The sequence below is a fragment of the Suillus plorans genome (assembly GCF_016647745.1).
Source record: "Suillus plorans strain S12 chromosome Unknown HD556scaffold_2, whole genome shotgun sequence".
Lineage (NCBI taxonomy): Eukaryota > Fungi > Basidiomycota > Agaricomycetes > Boletales > Suillaceae > Suillus > Suillus plorans.
In genome coordinates this window covers 476,005-490,472 of record NW_024537386.1, presented here as the reverse complement: position 1 = coordinate 490,472, position 14,468 = coordinate 476,005, and the positions used below count along the sequence as shown (strand labels likewise).

The following is a 14,468-nucleotide window of genomic DNA, read 5'->3' as shown; positions in this document are numbered from 1 at the left end:
TTGGTGCCGGAAACATCCGTGGTGCCTTTGGATGCTGTTCTCACGGGAATGCAAGGACCTCGAGCGCTTACTACACCTCAAGGCGAGGCATTGGCATTTCTGTAGGGAAATACCACAGCACCGAGAAAAAAACGTACAAACCCAACTTGTTGGTCATGAGCGGTCTGGTCAATCCAGTCTGGCGACAACAGAGGGCAACATCATAATTTAGTAGGCAATTTTGGGTTATTTCAAGTTGGTTGCCAGGAGGTAAAGTTCTGTGGCGTTTATGAAACGTTCACACTAGAGAGTCGATAGGTTTGAATCGTCTTAAGGTTCGAACAGGGTAACTGTCCTAACTAAGTGTTATTCAAGGGGGGGTGAAAATCAACTACCCTACAAGTAGAAACGCGATGGCTTATATACTGAAGGGTAAGAAAGTCAGGGACTAAAGGAGAAAGAAACTAAATGAGTAACTAGAGAGAATGATAAAGCTAATATTTGGTTGCCATCGTCGACGTATCGTCGTCGGCTTTTGACGAGCGTTACATACGCCCTCCAGGTCCTCTTAGTGGTGCCGAAGTTCGGTTCAGTCGGGTTCATTGCCCTATATCTGCGAACCCCGAACTCGACCATTGGTCAGGTTCAGGCCAGATGGCTGAACCTAGGACTGGACCCCTTCGAACGCGTTCGCAAGAGTTCGGTTCGGGTTCAGGACGCGTTCGAACCCTCGAACCGTTGCTTCAATTTGCAAAAAAAAACAATGTGTACAGTGTCAATAGCTACTAGGACCCTTCCTTCACAATGCGGTTATCATACGGAGCGACAAACTCAGCCTGGGCTGTCGCAGAGATATGCCCTTGACGGTATGCACTCTTGAGCAATTGAAGAGCCTCGAATGTTGTTGGTTGCAAGCTGCCGCGACGTGCGGTCCCAGTAATGCCGCCGCTTGAAAACGCTCGCTCGGACGCAACAGCCGAGCCCTGAATGGCCAGGTAGTCCTTCGCGATGCGGGAGACAGTCGGGTATTGCACAGAATGGTGCTTGAAAGTTTGTTAGTATGCAAGCAACACGAATAAAACAATGAGACATACCCCCCACCAGGCCACTACATTGTCAACATCCTCAAGCGGTGCGTCCAGATAGTCCTCGAGTTCTTGACGAGGCCTTTGCGTGGCTGTATCATTCACGATACGTGATTTCACAGAGTTGCGCATCCAGTTATGGCCATACGAGCCTTGGCGAGCAAGTGAGGGAGGTGCAGTAACAGACGGCCCTACAGGAGTCTGCGAGGAAGTACTAGTGTTATCATACATATTGAACTATGTAATATTAGTATACAATTGACATAAAAGAGTGATGAGCGACATATGACTCTCTCGAGGCATTGCATGCCTTTGTTGAAAAAATGAGGGGCCCATTTGTCACGCGCATATGCGACCTTGTAGTTGGGGTCGAGCGCTACACCAAAAGGTAAATGTCAATCGAACATATTAAAATAAATATGATACATACCTAGGCAAATGAAATATGCGTCCGTGTCATCAGTCTTACCATACCACTTGCGGAGATTGATGACACCAGCTTCAATAGCTGTTGAGAAGCGGTTGAATTTTGACGCGCCTGCCATATTTTGCAGTGTCTCTTGAAGACATTCGAGCACTGGGATAGTCCGCCATACGGTTGGTTCACGTGTCGCTGAGAAACTCTGTTTCAAAACCGTTGCGCACCTTAAAACGCCGAGACGTGAACATTCCGCATCATAAAACACCGAAGTTCGAACCAGTGGCAAGATTGCCAACTCAGAGGTGCCAAAGCATGGCAGAAAATAATTATGGTGAATCGCAAGCACGGACAGTACATTCTGCGATAAATGACATGAGAAGTTAGCAACTAGTAGCAACCAATTGTGATGGACAACAAACTAGTTGTAAACTTACCAGCGCGTTAGTGAGTCGCATTGCTGAAGACGCCGAGAAGAGAGAAGAACACGGGAGAAGGCAGAAGACAGTAAAGATGGGCAAGCACGATACTTGAATAGAATGCCTCACCCAAAACGTGAGGCTTCGCCGAAGTAGCACAGCATTAGGTTCGAACCGGTCTAGACGCGTCTGGACCGGTTCACGTGGACTAGGATAATGCCGAACCTAGAACCTATCAGGGGGTTCGGTCCAGGAGAAATAACGGACCCGTGACTGAACCATCGGTCCAGTCCACAAAGGTTCGGGTTCGAACCTTGGTTCAGGACTGGACTGCGGCAGCACTAGGTCCTCTAAACGAGAGGACCTTTCTTCAGGTGATGCGAGTTCCTTAGGTTCGCGGGGAAGATCCCAAGGAGGCGAACGCAGCTATGAGAAGTATTAGGATGAGCACATTGACTAACAATGAGCAAACAGGAATGATTCTACCGAGGACATCTTCGGTAGTGACCCCAGGCATATGACCAGCCTGCTCGAGGTCGAGCTGCTCAGCAGCTGCGATTATGTCCTCGACGTCGCGTCCAGGGTCGACCGCAGGAGGCTTGGGGGCAGGAGTTGGGGCGAGGATAATGGATGCGTTGCTGGTCACATCAGCGATCAGCTGAGCAGCCGGGGTGAGAGCAGAATGGTTGCTCGGTACGGAGCTAGCGCGTGATACGCGGTGATGAGGTGGAGAATGCGCGCGACGTACTCGACGAGGGGGTTCCTCAGGAGCACGAGGACCACGACGGTGGTCCAACGAGAGGTTACGAGTACGAGGGTAATACCTCTCGTAGGCGCGTTGGGCGCGCTCGGCGCGCACAAGCTCATCAAAGGCGTGCGACTCCTTTCTAGTGGCCAATTCCTCTAGAGGATGGCGGCGAAGGTCAGCGAGATGGTCCAGATTAACTCCGAACGGGCGCTTACTGGCCTGTGCCTCAGCACGGAAGAAACGCGTGAACGCGCCGAGGGCGTCAGAGTCATGCTCGCGCTGTTGGGGAGGGCGGACGCGCCCTCCTCTCCCTCTATGATAACGTCCAGGACGTCCTCGACCAGACCGAGTTGGTCTGGGAGCATCAGCATAGTTGCCGGGCCCTATCCCGTCGAACGGTGCGTCAACGAGCATGTCGTTGTTGCGTGCAGGGAGGGCGTTGGAGGACATGGAGGAATAATGGTGAGGGGGTGTATGGCTCTGGAGGTCCTGTCGGCCTGTTAAATAGGCATCTTGCAGTCCGCTTAAGCGAGAGGCGGAGGCAAAATCGTTGACCATCCGGTCAACGATTCCGAAAACAGACTGCCGGGCCGCAGAAAATTGATCTATGGTGCAAACGGGGATAGTTGCTGATGGTGCGCTAATTTTCTTTGGCAGGTGTGCGATCCCGGGGACGCCTAGGGCCTCAAGATACTGGCATAGGGCCTCTAGGCGAGAGACTTGGTGGTAAGGGAACCAGACCCTGTCTCCGGTGGAGTATTCGACCTCGAATAGAGCGTCTGGTCCGATGCCTTGGTGGTCAGTGACCTTGGTCACTGACCATTCCTCCAGGTGTCCAATGTCGGACACCTGGTCGAGCTGTCGCCCAGGGAATCGCCTATCATCATTCGGCACGTGGAGACGTAGGAGGTGCGCGTGGAAGGATGGGTGGAGGCCACATTGTTTTAGCTGAGCAGGGAGGTCCAGTAAGAACGCATTGTTCTTGTAGTCCTCCAGTATTCGGTACGGACCAATATATTTGGGTGCTAGCTTGCGTGCACGACCCTTAGGTAGCGATAAGTTCTCAGTCGACAGGTACACTAGATCTCCCTTGACGAAGGGAGACTCGGTACGACGACGGTTAGCGTTAGTGGTGCTCTTCACGCGAGCTGCTATGATAGAGTCGTGGGCATCCATTATCGCGTCCTTCATCTTCTGCGCGAAGACTCGTACGCCAGGGAATTCTGAGTTGGTGTTCCATATCAGCGGTGGAGGTAGTCTACTGTAGTTTAGAACGAACGGAGGGTACTTCGTGGTTTCGGAACATGCTGAATTAATCGCAAATTCGATTGCGGGGAGCTTGATGGCCCAATCCCGTTGGTTGGGTGAAACGACCTGTCGAAGCATTTGCGTTATGGTGCGGTTCGCACGTTCGGTGGCTCCATCTGATTGGGGGTGAAACGATGTAGACATTCTCAGTTCAACGCCCGTGAGTTGGTGAAAACGCTGCCAGAACGTGCTAGTGAATAGCGTGTCTCGGTCACTGACAATATTAGAGGGCATACCGTGGTGCTTGTACACCAGATTGAACATGACCTCGGCAATGTCTTTCGCGCGGTAAGTCTGCTTTGTTGGGGCTAGATGTACCATAGACGTTAGGTGGTCAATGGCTACTAGTACCATGTCAAACACGCCTTGCAAGGTTTTGGACTCAGGGAGCGGTCCAACGAAGTCAATTCCCACTGTCTGCCAGGGGCGCGTTGGGACTTCGAGGGTTTCTAGCAATCCGTACGGTTGGTGATTCGACGGTTTGGACACTTGACACGTTGGACACGACTCACAGAAGGCTTGGATGTCCGTAGTGATACCCTTCCACCATACATTTTCGCGGAGGTATAGTAAGGTCTTGGATGGGCCTAGATGCGCCAATATGGAGTGAGCATGAGATATTACTAATTCTCTTACTCGCCGCTGCTCAATCTTAATGTCCGGTATGCACAGTATGCGTCTTCCTTTGTCTCTGAGGAATATCCGGCCGTTACTGACTTCAAAGTTCTTAAAGGCGGATGGGCTGCTTAGTATCTTTGCAAAGAAGAGGTCCTCTCCATATTTATTGGTGATCCATTCGTGGATGTCCGTATTTGGGTCGCCTAGAGCTATGACTTCGGTCAGGAGAGGAGGGGACATGGACAATAGCGTTTGGGCAACGTTGGCGTCAACTTTGGGTTGTGGGTCCTTGTTTGTCTGGGTCTCAATGCTTATGTCAGGTGAGGTGATGTCACTTGTTTCTGGTTGCTGAACTCTGACATCATTGCTTAGGTCAGCTTGCTGTAGGTCCTTGTTTGTCAAACAGTGCACCGCGTTTTGTTTGGCTAAGTCTTTCTTGGGTGCTGTCACCTTTCTGCCCTCCAGTGATTCTGGAGGGGGTTTACTCACTCGCAGGATTACTTTCTTTATTTTGGTGACTGGTGCGTCCCTCGCGTCATCCATTGGGTCCCTTACTTGGGGAGCCATGATATCCCGATCTACCAGGCGAGGATCTTCTGGTGTGGTGGTGTTCTGCCCTGAGTTGGCCACCAGGTGCGTTAGTTCAGGTTTCGCGCCCTTTGTGCCTTGGGTAGTGGCAACCTCGCTGACATCTTGGAACATTAGTTCAGGTTTCGCGCCCTTTGTGCCTTGGGTAGTGGTTCCGCGGTACGTCAGTTCAGGTTTCGCGCCCTTTCTGCCTTGTGTAGTGGCTACCTCACTGACATCATAGAACATTAGTTCAGGTTTCGCGCCCTTTGTGCCTTGAGGCTTTGCCATCTTCGGCAGTTTCGAAATGGCTGGTGCCATGAGGTGGCTAGGGGTTTTCCTTGTGACCACTTCGTCCTCACCCACCTGCCCGGGCAATCTCGCTGCAATACGTGCAGACCGTCGTTCCTCAGTTGCACCAAGGAAGAGGGGTGTACCAGTGTAGACCGGAGCGGTTACAAAGTTTAGCAGGAGTGTGCGTGGTACGTCCTCTTCTTCTACACTCACGTATTCACTAGCAGCTCTAACGGTTCCCTTAGGCTCATTGCTATACATCCTAGATAGGGCGTCCGCCAAGGTGTTGTCCTTTCCTGGTAGGTACTTAATACTGAAGTCAAACTCACTTAGGGCCTCCAGCCAGCGCGCCTGCCTTGGCGACAGTTTGCTTTGAGTGGTGATCCACTCAAGTCCTTTGTGATCCGTGAATATGCGGAAGGGCACGCCGATCAGTAAGTGACGGAATCGTTTGAGGGACTCTACTATAGCTAATAGTTCTTGTTCGTGCACCGGATAATTCTGCTGAGCAGAGTTAAACTTCCCAGACCAGAATGCTACTACGTCAGCACCTGGTAGGGGATCTCCTTGCGAGAGGACACCACTTGCTCCTGTGAACGAAGCGTCGGTGACGAGGTTCACTGGGTATGATCTGTTGACGGCCTTAGGTAAGTCGAGTGCTTTCCGGCGGGTGTCACAATGGGTATTAACGCATGCGCGTACCAGGTCAAATGCGCGTTGATCAGTGGGAGACCAATCCCAGCGTGTGGACCGTGCGGCTACCTTGGATAGGTGCTGCATATGCACACGAACTCCTTCACATCCGGCAGCAAGGTACCCCACGGAACCAATGAACTGCATGAGCAGTTCCTTGGACGTGGGGGTCTTCCAATGGAGGATTTTGTCGACTTTGTGAGGGTCAAGACGGATTCCCCCGTCATCTATGACGTGGCCAAGTATCGTAAGTTTGGTCTTAAAGAATTGAAGCTTATGTTCACTCAGGAAGAAGTGGTTTGAGCGTAGGGTGTCAATAACCGTCTTAACGTGCCGGACATGGTCCTCAGGTGAGTCCGAATATATTACTATGTCGTCTAAATAGACGTCCATGAATATTCCTAGGTGGGGACCGAAGATATGGTTCATTAGCGATTGGTAAGTGGCACCCGCGTTGCAATCTCCTATTTGCATGACATGACTGATCATTGTCCTGTCAGGTGTCGCAAATAAGGACTTATGCACGTCGGAGGGTACGATACGGATCTGCTCGTACGCGTCCTTACCATCAAGAAGGGAACGATAGGGATGCGACGCGACATTGCGCAATATGGTATCTATGTCCGGGAGTGGTGATGCGAGTTTCCGCGTGTTCGTGTTGCGTTGTCTAGTGTCGAGAACGGTACGTAAACGGAGTTCATCGTCCTTGGAAGTCTTCTTCATCATGATCATAGGTACAGCGTTAGTACCGCTAAAGAACTCCCACCTACCCGTTCTGATGTAGTCGTCTCGTTTGGCCCTCCAGAGCGGCCGCAAGGCCTCTGGGCACTTAGACTGACGCCAAGAATAGACTTGGTCTTCGTTGATGAGGGGTATAACGTGGTTTATCACGCGCAGCGGAGGTAATGGTGTCTCAATTGCCTCCTTACAAATGTCTTTGGCGTACTCATGAAGTTCTTTCGTGTAGGACTCAATCTGATCTGAGGACAGGCTCATCCCCTTTAGCTCGAGGACCTGGGTCTGCGAGCCGTGGATCGGTAACGGCTCAAGGCTACGGATCTTAATCTCCGGGGGATTGAATCCCAGCAACACTTGATGCTGGAATAGACAGAAAGTCTGGGAATCCGAATTTCCGGCAGTCTCCGTCCGGCTGCGTGCGGGTCTGTCCGGATCCGTCTGTGCACAACTTGTCAGTTCTTAACGTCGCATCACACAATGAGCTCATTTTTACGACTCGTTACTGTCTCAAACACAATATTAAGTTAGCAATATACCAGCCTTGCCTTGTCGGGTTACAGCTTTGTGTAGTTATAGATATGGTTTGGGCATTTGCCTGTCCTCCTCGTGCACCGGGCTGGCCGGCTTTCTTCCGCTACACTTTTGTGCTCACCTACTACCAATAACTGGCTTTCTCATCCTCCATCAAAGGTGCTACATTTATGTGCTTGCCTGCCAATTGCAATGGACTCAACTGTGAACCTTGCAGATTTGTTGCAGATTCTAAACTGTTACATATTTGTACTCGTGACTCACGAGGGTATCTCTGAAATAGTTCGGACCACATCTGTGCACTGCGCTGCAGTTCGGATGTTCGTGTAATGTATATATTAGTGTCATACTCCTTTGTTGCTCCTTTGCATACAAATTATAGTGCCGGACAGATCCAGCCGGACTCGGCCGGACGGACCCGGAAATTCGAATTCCTAGATGCCCTCGGAATAGAAACGGCATCCCGAGGATGACGTCGTAAGACTCGAGGTTAGCGATGTCAAAGGTACGTGGACCCTTAATGTCTTGATATGTTAACTCAACACGGGTAGTAGCCTTCACGGAACTCCTGGATCCGGACACAGCGAGTTGCAGGGGAATGGGCTTATCAAGTAAGTCATATTTCAATTTAAGTTGATCAACTACAGTACTTGACACGAAGTCCGTTAGAGACCCGGAGTCCAGCAGTGCGCGACAGGGTTTTCCGTTCAATAGTACGACTATGACTAACGATCTAGGAAGGATCCTAGTGGAGTTCTTTGGACGCGCTGATTGGCGCTGGAGGGATTGCAGATCCGGTAAGTCAGCTTTCGTACGAGAGGTCATCCCACAGAAGAGCTCACCTCCAACGTCAGGTTCGTCCTCCTCGCTGGACTCGCAACTAAGCAGTCCAGGGAAGTTGTCCTCCTCATCATCGCTGCTTTCGCAGTCAGTAGTGGCCCAGGAGGACTCATCATCATCTTCGTTGTCGTTCGCGGGTGTTTCGGGTGCAGGAGATGTCTGGCCGAACCAGGTGGGTTTGAAAGATGTCTTCGTTCTCACGAGGTACTGATAGTTATGTAGCTTCATCTCAGTCAGCCACGAAGTGATGTCGAAGCCGGGATCTCTCAGTTGTGAGTAATAGACGATATACTCATCATAGTTATGTTTATCTGACAATAAGTACGTGTCAGGGCCACCCCAGTTGGTGAGGCAGAAGCGATCCGGTCCAAACGGGTCGTACAGCGGGTCAGAGAGTTCGTCAGTGGGGAATGGTACTGCCAATTTTAGAGTGGTTATTGCTCGGTGCACGACCAGCAGATGTTCACTGATTCCAGGCTCAGCTAACGAGTTTGCAGACTTAGGTATGTCTATGGCAAATCCATACAGTCCTTGCGCGTTACCCTCGTTGATAGCGGCCGATCGGATGTCTGCGGAGGTGATTCCAACAGCGTTGGACCTGAGGGTGCCGACCCTGGGTGAGTTGTGAGGAGGCAGACGATGTCTCTTGGGACAATCTTTAGCTAAGTGGCCTGTTTGTTCGCACTCGAAACACTGATTCAAGTCTCTGAGTTTGCGTATAGTATCAGCGCTTTTGCCAGTCTGAGGACCTCTGTGGGGCTTGCGAGACCGTCTCTCTGGTCCAGGGCGCCTATCTCTATGATGGCCTCTGGGCTGGGATTGGTTTACAGCGTTGGCAGAGAGTGAGTGGGTTCGGTGCCTCCTATCACGCCTTCTATGATGTTGGTCCTGCCTGGTGCTGTGAGCACCTTGGGCTGCAAGGCCGGCAGCTAGGGTCGGTGTCAATGCTAAAAGTACGCTAGGATCTTTGGCGTTTTCTAGGAACGCTCTCTCGGTGCGGAGAGCCTTTCTCTCAATCGTGTCCATACTGACGGTGTTTGGGTCGTATCCTTTATCTACTAACGAAGCTTTGATATATGGTTTACAGTTCATCCAGAACTGTCGAACAAGTTCCCTCTCGTCCACGTCGCCCGTCGTATCGGCTATGTTTCGGAGGCGACGGATGTAGTCTTGCACACTCTGTTTTCCCTCCTGGCGACACTCGAGGAATCGTTGACGCTGCATCATTCTGAAGTCCGTTGGGAAGGAATAATCAAATAATTGCTCGAAGAAATCGGTAAGTGTGTATTTCTTTTTAAGATCTAGGACATCGCGCTCATAGAATCGATAGGCGTTGCCTCCCAAGTACTTTCCGACCATACTGATTGTTTGCTTGGTTGATAGCCTGGCCCGGTCCCGCCAGTCTCGTACTTCGCGGACCCACTTCTTAAAAGTGGACGCATTGGCTTCCCCATTGTAAGTAAAAGGTGGTTCGTGCTTTAAGAAACCTTGCTGATATTTCAGAAGGTTCATATGGGATCTATGCTTGCGCTGGGCTGTTCTCTTTAGTCGTTTGGTATTGTCCGAGTCGCTACTATGGTCGGACTCTGGCTCCAAGTGCAGTAGTTTCGAGTCGGACTCATCCGAGGCGTCTTCCTCAGACACGGTTCTGGTAATAAATGCAGGTGCTGTCCTCAATTTCCTTTTGTCTTTGTGCGTGTGCTTATTGAGAGAAGATGACATCAATTTCTTCTTGTCCCTGCTGGTGCGTCTTGTGTCCTCACCAGAGGATTCAGTAGACGAACGCTCATCATCAGATCCTGATTCTGGCGAGGGTTCAGAAGAGTCGGGGTCGCTTGGATTGCCTCCAACTATGGCTCGTTTGACCGAACTTTTATCGGGGAGGAGTGATGATGCCCTCCGGAATCTGGTGTTATCTTTGACGGGTTTGTCACTAACAGGCTCCCTTATGCTTGGTGGGTCACTGTCTATCACCGTCGCGCGTTGTCCCTCATTCACTTCTGCAGTGTTTTGTGCTGGGGGACTTGTAACAAGGAGTGTGCTCTCTTGGGGTGGGCCAGGGTTAGGTACACGTTGTGCCTCCCGGATCAGTTGCTGCGCCATTTCCTCCCTGGTCTGTGCCTCGATTACTAGTCTTTCAAGTTCCTTGACTCGGTCTAGCAAGTCGCTGACTTCCTCACACTTTTCCGCATAATCTTGTTTTGCAGCTTTTCGAAAACCTTTTAGGGCGAAGTTTTGGATCCTGATGGATCCTGCCCTGTTGTTGTCATCCCACAGTCGACGAAGTGACTCGTCCGACTCGTTTGATCCGGGACGATTGAGCTCCGCAACGTCCTCATCGAATTCTGTCCAGTCACGAAGGTGACTAGTTAGTGTGCTGAGCTTATGTAGGTCGTTTTCTTTGTTTTTCTCGGAGTGATCCTCATTAATTTCAGGCTTACTCTCGCTGGTAGTTGTGCTAGGTCTTAGTACCGGGAATTCAGGTACGTCCCCTAGTTCCTCGTCATCGGTCACCTCTGACCAATCAAAGACTGCTTGCAGGCGTGGTATGTTATTACTATCAGGTGATGTAAAGGTACGTAGTCGACCTATTATGGGACCGCCAGTGGGTATTTCGATGACTGGTGCAAATGGGTCCTCATCGCCTCGAGCGATATGGGTTGTAGCGGCACCTGCGTCGTTTGATGACGGGGCTCTGCTCTGGGCGGGGCTGCTCACAGCACGCTTCGCCTGGGTGGACTCTAGGTCCACCTCGTTCAGGTCGCGAGGACCGAACTTGGAGGGAGGTTTAGCCATTGGGCCGCCATTCCCTTCGTCTCCAGAAACAGGGCTACTGTTTCGAGACTTCGCGCCGTCTTGCTCGTGGGCGCGGCCATCAACGCTCAGGTTCCTTGTGGAACGTGGGGAGGCAATTTCTAGTGCACTAGTAGGCATTTTTTCTTTTTCTTTTCTTGACGATATCGTTCGGGTAGGGATAGATTTGGTGTTTTAACAAGAGTCGAAGTTTGGAGGTTGATCAGGCCTCTTAGACAACGACTATAGTAGGAATAGATTTTAGATTTGAAGGCAGTTAAAAATATGTGGCGTTTATGAAACGTTCACACTAGAGAGTCGATAGGTTTGAATCGTCTTAAGGTTCGAACAGGGTAACTGTCCTAACTAAGTGTTATTCAAGGGGGGGTGAAAATCAACTACCCTACAAGTAGAAACGCGATGGCTTATATACTGAAGGGTAAGAAAGTCAGGGACTAAAGGAGAAAGAAACTAAATGAGTAACTAGAGAGAATGATAAAGCTAATATTTGGTTGCCATCGTCGACGTATCGTCGTCGGCTTTTGACGAGCGTTACAAGTTCACACCCGAATTATTGAACGTGACTTGGCCTTTTCCTCCGATGAAGCCAGGAAGCGATATCGACACTTCCCAAGTCGACGGGAATGCTTCCCCGGAAATAAAACACAGGATGCTCCGCGCTCTGCAATCTATGCGACGGTCAACTGGCAAGCCCTCTAGCAGTTTCGAAAACAAGATTGCGTCCCGGATGCAACTAACAGAGGCATCTATATTGTCAAAGACCGAGGAACCGGAGAAATTTGAAGGTCGTGTCGTTGTCCAGGTGATTGTGGACGAAGGTACTTTTCGTTTCTCATATTCGCTGTGCTTATTGACAGGTTCTCAGAATTGCTCAATGTCGATGAAAACATCCACGGTGGATGTACGGCCATGATAATTGACATGCATGTTTTTTCTCCTCCTGTTTGCCTAGAACTAATATAGATGCGTAGTTGCTCGACAATGCCCATTTACGTCCTTGGGGCCTCGACAAGCGGTCATGGCGAATTTGGCGTATCACAGTCTTTGAACATTGTGTACCATTCACCAGCATTGTTGTACGTTCAAATATGATACTAGTCACTTTCTGTTGAATCATCGTGTCAGGGGAGACAAGCTACGCGTTGTGAGCACAACACTCGCTCTTGGCAGCCGGGCACTCTCAAGTCGTTGTGAAGTGAGATTCTGGCAATTTCAGTCCCTTGCTTTATCAGCTCATAACTAGCTTCCAAGGTATGGAATGTTACGCGACACCGATTGGCAGCATCAGCTGTGCACGTTAAGATGGTTCCATCTAAACCTAAGGCATCTGAATCTGCCAAACTCTGACCTGGGTGCGGTCACAAGTCTAGGTAACATGTTGATTTACACATACCACAATCATTATATGGCTGTTTTGAAAGTAGTCCTCTGGCCTGCTCGTATTCTGCATGGATTCTAGCACTCTGTTCATTTATAAGCTAATCTCGCGTAACCTTAGTTTCCTCAATTACACTGGCAGTGGCTAATCGAACGACTCAGGGAAAATCTTCGGGTAACGGGCTGCGGTCACGTGACTGTTTGAAGGCGTTTTTCTTCACCGTTTTTGTGGTGGAAAATTCTGGGTATGTTGTAAAGACGGGGTGCATCATGCCTGACGTGTTAGGATTCCGAAATAGATCGGCTCTTTATCTACTAACATATTACCATTCGATAATCAGGCCTCAGGGTCCAACTGTCGGAGGAAGGTACGAAGCCTTTTCTCCTTTTCTATGTATGATCGTCTTTATTGTTCTACTCATCGAACTTGCGGTCTTTGCGCACAGCATTTTCTGCAGTTAAGCATCTGGCCTCATCGCGAAACATTCCACCGAGACATACTACTAGCACGACGGCGCTGCCATTGGCAGTCTGCACATCCCCTGTGAGGTAAAAGCCTGCATTCGGCTTTCATTCAAAGTGAATTGATATGGTGGTTATTTTAGTCGTTTATCCCGAACTGACGTTCTGAGCCAAAATACTGAACTGAATTCCCCTCGGAGCTGAGCAAAGCTAAGTAGTTCGATTTTCCATTTGTTTTTGTTATCTGCAACTGATACCGAAGCGGGTAGCCCTATTACCCTACAACTCTACTCCATTCCAAACTTTAATAATCCTACTCTGAAACACCGGATCAGTAAGTAAACGAGGTATGTGTCGGCAGAACAAGTCAAGACCTCAATCACCGCTCACTAAGTATATTCTCTAGTCATTTATAAGAAATGGCCTATTACTTGTTATCTGACTCTGTCGGACCTTTTTCAGTGCACCCCCGTGATGGTCTGCACCTACACAATCGCCCACTTTGCCTCTACTCACTCATTAACACTCCTTCCTTTCTCAATTGAAGTCCCGGTCTAGAAAGTCCCCTCGGTCCACGTTTCCGTCGGATTTCCAAGTTCAGGGAACTTGGCTTTAACAGCATGGCTGGGAGCGATCCTCGACTTGATGGTCCAAACTCGATTGAATGGCCAGCGCTTGATTCCATGGCTGACTGTATCCCATTGGCTGGACTGTATCCTACTGTCGAATTTGATTGTCGGATCCCCTGCTCTAGAATGTTTAATGAGAGACGCCTCGTCAAACATGCGTCATTACTTGAGATCAATTGTCACAACATAAATTATAATTCATGCGACTAACACCAAATACAGATCGTTATGATAATCCGAGTCGGTCGTAGAGGAAAATGGTATGTATAGATATACGATGATATATCTTGGTTCTAAACCAGTGGGATACACTGAATAAATAGGGGTGTCTGCACTTTTGTTGCTCCGAGCCAACGCGAGTGTCGCCAAGTTCATGCAAACATGCTTCAAGTTGGTCAAAGAGGAGAGGATACCCATACTTATGTGTATATACGCGACGAACTATATATCATATTGTGACAGATTGCAGTACTCTACTTATTGTCTACATTATTGTATATAGCTTCCTTCGGTTCAGAATTTAGCAACAACCCCTCCTACAGACGCTAACGTTCCCGCCAGCTTCCTTCTCACCCACTCCGCTCATCGACCGAGAGCTATCCGGGGGTCGGGACACGCGCTTAGTCATCCTCCATAAAGTACATGTATGATCTAACAGCCTATGGTTAGGGCATGCCACCACTATCGGTTGCCATTCATTTGTCCGACCACTCACTTGGCCAATTGCAATTGTAAATAATGTAAGTGTGCTGGAAGCAGATACTTGATTTACATAATAACAGAACTTCTTGTTGGTGCTCAGTGTTGGAGACCAACGACTGAGGTACGCAAACACGATGGGGGTGAAGTACTTATGTAGAATAGGAACGGAGGTTGCCCCAATATCCCAATGACTATGTTAATGGGTCCCAACACTCCTGTAACGGGCGACAGGCTCTCTGGTCACTT

General features: G+C 49.7%; 1 protein-coding gene across 1 annotated transcript; it reads left to right on the top strand.

Moving 5' to 3' along the window:
• The first annotated feature begins 11,407 nt into the window (after positions 1-11,407).
• On the top strand, positions 11,408-12,674 carry HD556DRAFT_311461 (HotDog domain-containing protein). Its single transcript, XM_041310237.1, has 7 exons — positions 11,408-11,470; positions 11,519-11,870; positions 11,918-11,975; positions 12,024-12,128; positions 12,178-12,247; positions 12,304-12,422; positions 12,551-12,674. Exons 2-6 carry the CDS (start codon positions 11,633-11,635, stop codon positions 12,397-12,399), a joined length of 567 nt encoding a protein of 188 aa, XP_041166910.1. The 5' UTR covers positions 11,408-11,470; positions 11,519-11,632; the 3' UTR covers positions 12,400-12,422; positions 12,551-12,674.
• Positions 12,675-14,468: the final 1,794 nt, after the last annotated feature.

Coding starts and splice junctions, on each gene's coding strand:
- HD556DRAFT_311461 (XM_041310237.1), top strand. CDS start 11,633: ATGAAGCCAGGAAGCGATATCGACACTTCCCAAGTCGACGGGAATGCT. Junction 12,129..12,177: donor TACCATTCACCAGCATTGTT/GTACGTTCAAAT, acceptor TCATCGTGTCAG/GGGAGACAAGCTACGCGTTG. Junction 12,248..12,303: donor CACTCTCAAGTCGTTGTGAA/GTGAGATTCTGG, acceptor CTAGCTTCCAAG/GTATGGAATGTTACGCGACA.